The 7,083-nt window shown below is 48.6% G+C and overlaps 1 protein-coding gene across 3 annotated transcripts in view; it reads left to right on the forward strand.

Moving 5' to 3' along the window:
• HUNK (hormonally up-regulated Neu-associated kinase) overlaps positions 1-4,178 on the forward strand; it is a 46,453-nt gene extending 42,275 nt beyond the window's left edge. For all 3 annotated transcript variants that reach the window (XM_064643915.1, XM_064643914.1, XM_064643916.1), the window contains exon 10: positions 1,564-4,178. In XM_064643915.1, the coding sequence (XP_064499985.1) occupies positions 1,564-2,213 (650 nt within the window). In that variant the 3' untranslated portion in view covers positions 2,214-4,178. The remainder of the gene's footprint in view (positions 1-1,563) is intronic.
• Positions 4,179-7,083: the final 2,905 nt, after the last annotated feature.

Genomic DNA, 7,083 nt, shown 5'->3' on the forward strand with positions numbered 1-7,083 from the left:
ACACATGGATGGGAGACCTTGAGGAGCAGGAAGGGGATGTGGCTGGTTGTTAAATAAGGAACTAAATAAGGGGTGATCACTACAGAGCAGTGCGGGGAAATAGAGTGATGTAAAGCGTTTGCTGTGGTGTCAGGGGGTTATTTAGAGTGGTGGCTCATGGTGGTTTCATGCTCGTCCTCGTGACTTCATAATTCATCATTTGGTGCTGTCAACCTGAAAAAAAAAAATAGGTCCAAATGGTGTTTTTGTGGCAGCAGAGGCACGTCTGCTGCAAGGTAGCAGGAGTCCAGAGAGCTGGTCAGAAATGGGACATACTTCTTGTGAAAAATGTAAAAAAAAAAAAAGCCCATTTTGCTCCCATTTGTTGTCACTTTTGGGAGGAAGGCACAGGGGGAAGTCAACTTATTAGGTTTTGTTCCTCTTTAGGTTTCTCCTTGCTTTTTTGATCTGAAACCCAAAAATCATTCAGATCTCAGCTAAAGCATTTCTTTTATAGAAACCATATTTTGACACATCTTAAATGAAGTGGTCAAATAATTTTGACCGGTTTTAGAAAGAGACTGGTCAGATTAACCTTGGTCTGCTTTTGCCAGACAATTCTGAGTGTGAGATTCCATCTTGTTCATCCATTCAGGTCTCAACCCCTGATGAGACCATCCCTTCACAGGAAATACATGTGAGATTTGTGGCTGTGACCTGAGGGCTGGCAGACTTAAATTATTTGAGGTACCTTTTAGGTGGTTTGAGGGAACTCACAGACAGTGATTAACTGCTGGTTAATTCAATTAGGGAGACCTGGCAATCAGGCTCCTTGGACAGCTTTTCATAAAGGCAGCAAAACGTGCTTGGCATGAGCCAGTGCCAGCATCCTGTAGAAACTGAGCAGATCTTCTCCACAAGCTGCTTTGTTTTACTGGGCCAAATCCTGCAAAGATTGTTCCGTTTATTTTCGGTCCTTGCTAGAGGAAGGTTCTTGCTGAAGTCGTTGCAGCAAATCTGTTCCAACTCTAACAGCCTGAATCTGGCCAGTGCAGCTACTCCATATTTACATGTGTGAAACCAAGAGCAGATTCTGTTCCAAAATGCAAGGAAAGACACCAGGGATTAACTCACTGTGTCTCTAGGTATGGCAGCGAATACAGGACACAGATCCAGTAAGAGCCAGGCAAAGTTTTGTGCTAAGAGAGGAGAAACGTGAGGTTTGCCAGGCCTGGCCTTAGAGGATATAATTAATACAAACAGCTGAAGACACCTGTGGTTTTCCTTTTCAAGTCCTTGTCCCACTCAGTTTAAGCTCTCCTGCTGCCTTTGAGGGAGGTAGCAGATGAATTTCCCATGGAACAACAGCGTAAGTATCAAGTGAGGGTCAGGGACTTGGGTTCTGAGTGTGTCCCTAAGTCAGGCAATGAGTTTCTGCGTGTGTGTCCCCAAGAGCTTGTGGTGGCTGGTGCATGTCAGGCTCCTGTGCAGTGTGTCCCAGGGGATGTGAGACCTGCCTGTCAGGGAAGGCAGTGCCAGTAACTCCAACCCGCTCTCCTGGTTCCCTCTCCGATTGCTTTGCAGACTCCAGCGGGGGGGTGAGCCCTTTCCACGAACCTCTGGCGACCAAGACAGGCTGTGTCACTTCCAGCTCCCTGGAGTACCTTGAGGTCCAGCAGCCGCCCCCCAGGACCCCTCGGCTCCTCAAGAGGCAGGAATCTCCCCCGCAGCAGGAGCCGGCCCGGAGTGGGGGCCGAGCCAAGGACTCCCCCCTCATCCTCAACATTGTGCACTCCTTCGAGTCAGTTGACAGAGAGGACCAAATAGACCAGGTTTCCCCCTCTCACCAGTACAGAATTTTAGGCTCCCCAATGAATTTCCCCTACAAAAGCTCCAGTGAAAGGACACTGTCCCCGCTTTTCCCCCCAGGGAGCACATCCCCCGTCCACCCCACCCAGGTCTCTTTCACCTACGAGGAAAAAGCGTATCCGGCGAAGGAAGAAGCCGTGTCCCCCACCCAGCTGGTGTCCAACAACCCCCTGGGCAGCCCCAACTGTGTGAAAAGCAGGGGCAGGTTCCCCATGATGGGGATTGGACAGATGCTGAGGAAGAGGAGCCAGACGATGCAGTCGGCCAGCGAGAAGCCGCTGGAGGCCAGGATGCCTCAGCTGCAGCAGATGAGCCCCACCCAGATCTCCTTCAGCACAGCAGATGCTGTCAGCGGCCAGTGCTAGCCTGACATCCTGGGATTTGCTCTGCTCTGCTCCAGGATCTCACCTTTTTCCACTTTAAACAAGAAGAGAAAGCCACAGGCATGTTACTGTCGCTGCAGAACACACCCCAGTGCTCCAGCAGGAAACCAGAGGTTTGCTCGTAAGGAAGGAGTTGTCCTACATATTGAAGTTGAAAGAAAAGGGCTCTGCTCGTGCTGTTATGAAATATTAGCATTTGGCACCCGACTGTACAGTAACACACGTCCTGAAAGAGCCACGTGAGTGTGTATTTTCACAGCTCTCACCTGGTGTTGCAGCAGGGCTGGTTGGAGGCGCCGAGCGTTTGGTTCCTCAAGGTGATCTGTGTGGTGCCAGGAATGCCAGTCCTGTCCAGGATCTGTGGTAAGACTGTCCCTGCTCCTCCTGCCTGTGGCACTGCTCCAGGCATTGGTCACGGGGTGGGCAAGGGGAGAAACTCCAGGTACTCTGTCCAAAGTCAGATCGCTGACGAGCACTGCCGAGGAGATGAAAGTGCTTTGAGCTTGAATGAAGACACAAGTGATCTGAACGTTCAGAAGAAGTGGGAATGTTGGAAGTCAAAGCAGATTTTACTGTTGGTTACATAAAGGAGCTAAAAACAGAGTAATTTTTTTTCCCTGAAAAACCCCACTGATTTAATCACCTCACTCGCAAGAAAGAGGATTATTTAAAAACAAGTGTCGTCATGTGGAAATTCACCTCACTAAAGGCCTGTTCCTTTTATATGATGAGTCTGCAAAAAGATGCTTCAAACAGAAATCCAGATTGCAGAAGGCTGTGTTTGAACAACCCAGCCCACACCTGCAGTAGCCCCTATTACAGCAAGGCAGCTTTGGACACACCTGAAGGCTTCTCTGAGAGACTGCAGTGAATTAAAATGACTAATGAAGGACACATGAACTTGTACCAAGGTTGTTTTATACTCCAGGATTGGTAATGCAGTGGTTACCAAAAATTGGGTGTTGTCATGAGCAGTGAAGATAAACTTTCTTAAGAGACACCATGTCCTTGTGTACTGGTCATGTTTTTCTAAGTAAACAATATATCTGAGAGCTTGGCAACATTTTTTTTTTGGTTCTGTTTTTGTCTTCAGCCCCATTTCCTATAAATTAGAAGGTTTAGCCCTATTTACAACCATATTTTTGCAAACAATTTTGTTGCCCCCTTGGTTTGGTGTCCAGGCAAATGCTGAGAGTTACCCCTCTTTGAGGTGTTTTCCTTCCAGTTTCATGAGTAAGATGTTCAGGGGCTGGGGCAGAGGCAGGGGAGGAGGACCCCAGCAGATCCCACAGCTGAGCATGTGTTCCTGGTTTGCAGCATAACAGGGGCCTTACACCAAAATCTGCATCCCAAAAGGATGAGAAAGACAGCCCTGAAATAATCATATTCATTTTCACATCAAAAAATGTTGTATTCTGTTTGTACAGAGCACCTGTGCATCCCAGGGGGGTCCATTTTAGCTCTTTTCATTTAGAAATGTCAAAGCATTGTCATTTCCTTCGTGCTAAGAACATGTCTGTGCTGCAAAGGCAGCAAGCAGAGACCACTGAGATCAGGGACCACTGAAATCCCACCTTTTTTGTGTGCCAGACTCACGTACCTGAACAGATGGCAGATGCTGACTTGAATTGCAAACTCAGGTTTATTTGGAACCCAATAAAAAGGTTGGGGGAGGCAGGAAAGAGACCTGTATTTTTTGTGAAGACCCAGTAAATATGTGTAAGAATCAGAATGAAAGCAAATGTTAAATCTTTTATTATATTTATAGAGAATATATGAGTACTACACTGCTAAAACATAACCATGTATCCAGCATAGACAGTAGTTCTGTACAGTCCAACTGCAGTGACCACAGAAGGGACTTCCTGAAATGCCATGGTGGAAATTCCAGGGGGAAAAAAACTGTATTTGGTATCATTATTAAATACATGTACTTTTTGGACAAGATTGCCATGGACTGCTGACTGTTTGCCAGGTCACTGTGTAAAAAAGGATAATCTCAGCACAAAAAACCTCCAGGCCAGGTTGGATGGGGCTTGGAGCAATCTGGTGTAGTGGAAGGTGTCCCTGCCCACGGCAGGAGGGTGGAAACTGGAGCTTGAAGGTCCCTTCCAACCCAAATCATGTGTGATTCCATGAAAACAAGCAGCAGAAGGGTGAGGTGAGGAGAGGATTGGCAGCACCTGTCCCTTCACCCATCAAGGTGTATCCTTTGCACCTGGCTGCTGCCCACCCTCTGCAGCTTGTGCAGCCACTCTGGGCATTATCCAACCTCTGTGACCAGTGGAGGGTGGTAGGAATGTCCAGCTCTTCCTGCCTTGAAGCAGAGATCCAAAAGGATGGCATTGAATTGCTCCTGAGTGCTGCCTCGCCGTGTCCAGAGGGGAGGGAGCGAAGCTGTTCCTGTAAGTACCGTTTTTTCCTCCTCCTGCCTTTGTGCAAATCTGTTTCCAGAACGACTGATCCAGAGACCTCCACAATCAGCTGAGCTCTTTTTGTGGTGTTTGCCAGAGGTTTGGCACCGAGCCCATAACAGACCTGTTTGATAGAGCTGAAAATACACCTTTACACTTCAGACTGTGCATCAGGGAAGGAGCAGTGCTGAGCTTTGGGTGCGAGAGGGAAGCGCCTCTGCGGGGCCTCTCTGAGTGCAGAACCCAGTGGAGTTAATGGAGCAGCTGTGAAACACTTAGAAGAGGGTTTTGCAAACTAACTGATGGCTGGGCAGCAGTTCAGGATCTGTAGTGGTAGAAGTGTTTTTGTTCAAGCTCTTCTGCCTGGAAAAACAGGTGTTGAATTTATTCAGGGAGAAGGAACAGAAATCAGCATCTGTTCCTAAAGGTGTTGGTCTTTGTGTCTTTGTACTTCTCCTGTAAATGGGCTGCTGAGTATTAAAATTCCTGAGCATAGAGGTTTACAAATCCTAAAAGTAAATAACAATTACTTTCTTGCTTTTGCACTTGACATCACTTGATCTTTGCAATAAAATCCCTTGGTGTGCAGCTGGAAACAGGCTGGGTCGGGTTTGCAGGAGACTTTTCAGTCCCCAGTGCACCAGGAAAATGGTTTGTCAGCAAGTCCCCGGAAAAATGGGATGGAGAAAAACCTCCATCCCAAGGGGAACCTGGCCCTCTATTTGCTCCTTTGTAATGCAGCTTTAAACTTCGCTGTTTGAAGCACCCCAAGCTCATTATGTGCTGTGCTTATCACAAAGCCAGCAGGAACTTCAGGGACATTATTGCTGTGTGCAGGAGTTTGGGTTTTCCCTGGCTTTTCCCTGGTTTTTTAATCCTCCGTGGCCAAAAATGGACAATTTTCTCTTTTGTATCCCAGCCCCACATCGGTGTGGCCTTAACTGCCTCTCTCAGAGATGGCTTGATGATGTTTGTATGAGGGAGGTGAAAACATCCGGAGTCTTTTCAATATTTAATCTCAAAAGAAGCCTGGAATATGATGTTTTTTTCTGTTGCTGAGGTACAGGCAATTAGCTGTTTTTTGGAACAAAGGGCATCAGGGTAGAGCCTGGAGTGGGATTTGGAATTTTGTGGAGCATCTTGCCTGCTGATCCCAGGGCACTCAAAGCCCAAGAGAGGAGAAATGAGACGTTTATTGATTAAGGGTGAGGTTCTACGCTTGTTTTAAATTTTTGGTTATTATCTAAGAACAGAATTACGGCATTTTTGACGTACAGATCATAAATATATTTATTAATGTTTGTATTAGTAGCACTCTTCTTCCTTTACCTGTAGAGATCCTCCAGTTCCTTGTGTCTCCTACAACCAGAAAGGACAGGCTCAATCTAAAACAAAGAAAGGTCGCCAGAGGCTTTATTTCCAAATAGATTCCCTCTTTCCGTTCCTCTGAAGGATGGAATGTTGTCCTATGCTTGCAGCATAGGGACAGCTGTGGGACAGAAATGGGGTTTTTCCCTCCCATCTCTGCCTGCCCCGGACAGCAGCAGCACGGCAGGAACCGTCCCAGCAAAGACAGCCGGGCTTGGCTTTCCCCGAGGGTCCCCACCGTGATTATGAACTCAGGCAAACGAAACCCGCGGGAAGACAAGGGGTAGGGGAGGGGCAGCTCTCCCACAGCCGGAGCCTCCCAAAACCAAGGCTGTGCCTGGACCACCCATCCCTTTCTTCTTGCGCCCGCCACCCTCCCCCAGCTCTGCTTGACCTGGTTCTGCCCTCTCCCACCCCGGGGTTGGTTTTTGCAACACTTCACGAGCAGGGACTGAGCTGGAAAATAAGTGACTTATTTGTCAGGCTGGTTTTCAGCTCCCCTGAGCCCCCCCACGTGTTTTCCTGCGTCAGGGAGGGGACAGGAACAGCACAGATGGGGTGGGACCGCCAGTCCCCCCGCCAGTTCCAGGTCCCGCAGAACTGCACCCCCAGGTGCCTGTGGACAGGTATTTCAGTGTATTTGTTCTATCAAGAAGTTACTGGAAAATGGAAGGGGGCAATTATTCCGGGGCTGTGCCAGCTGCCTTTACTGTCCATCTGCAGGACTGGGGTGAAGCAGAGCCCTGGAACAGAGCAAGTTGTCCTGTGCTTTTCAAGGACAATGTGTTACCACGTCCCTTTTACAGCCTTGCATTTCCATATTTCACCCACGGATGCGCCTGGATGTGACCCCCCCCCCCCCCCCCCCGTCCTTTCCCAGTGACTGGGGTGCCTCAGGGTGCAGTTGTTCTGCTGCTGTTTCCCAGCGTGCCTGGTGGGGATTCAGCTCCTCCAAGGCTCCTGAATGCACGGGGTGTTGGATGCATAAATCCGTGCACTCCTTGGCCACAGCTGTCATCCCCCCTCTCCTCCCGGTCCGATGAGGGGCAGGGATGGGATAACACTACCTG

The sequence above is a fragment of the Pseudopipra pipra genome, chromosome 2, assembly GCF_036250125.1.
Source record: "Pseudopipra pipra isolate bDixPip1 chromosome 2, bDixPip1.hap1, whole genome shotgun sequence".
In the NCBI taxonomy this organism is placed as follows: domain Eukaryota; kingdom Metazoa; phylum Chordata; class Aves; order Passeriformes; family Pipridae; genus Pseudopipra; species Pseudopipra pipra.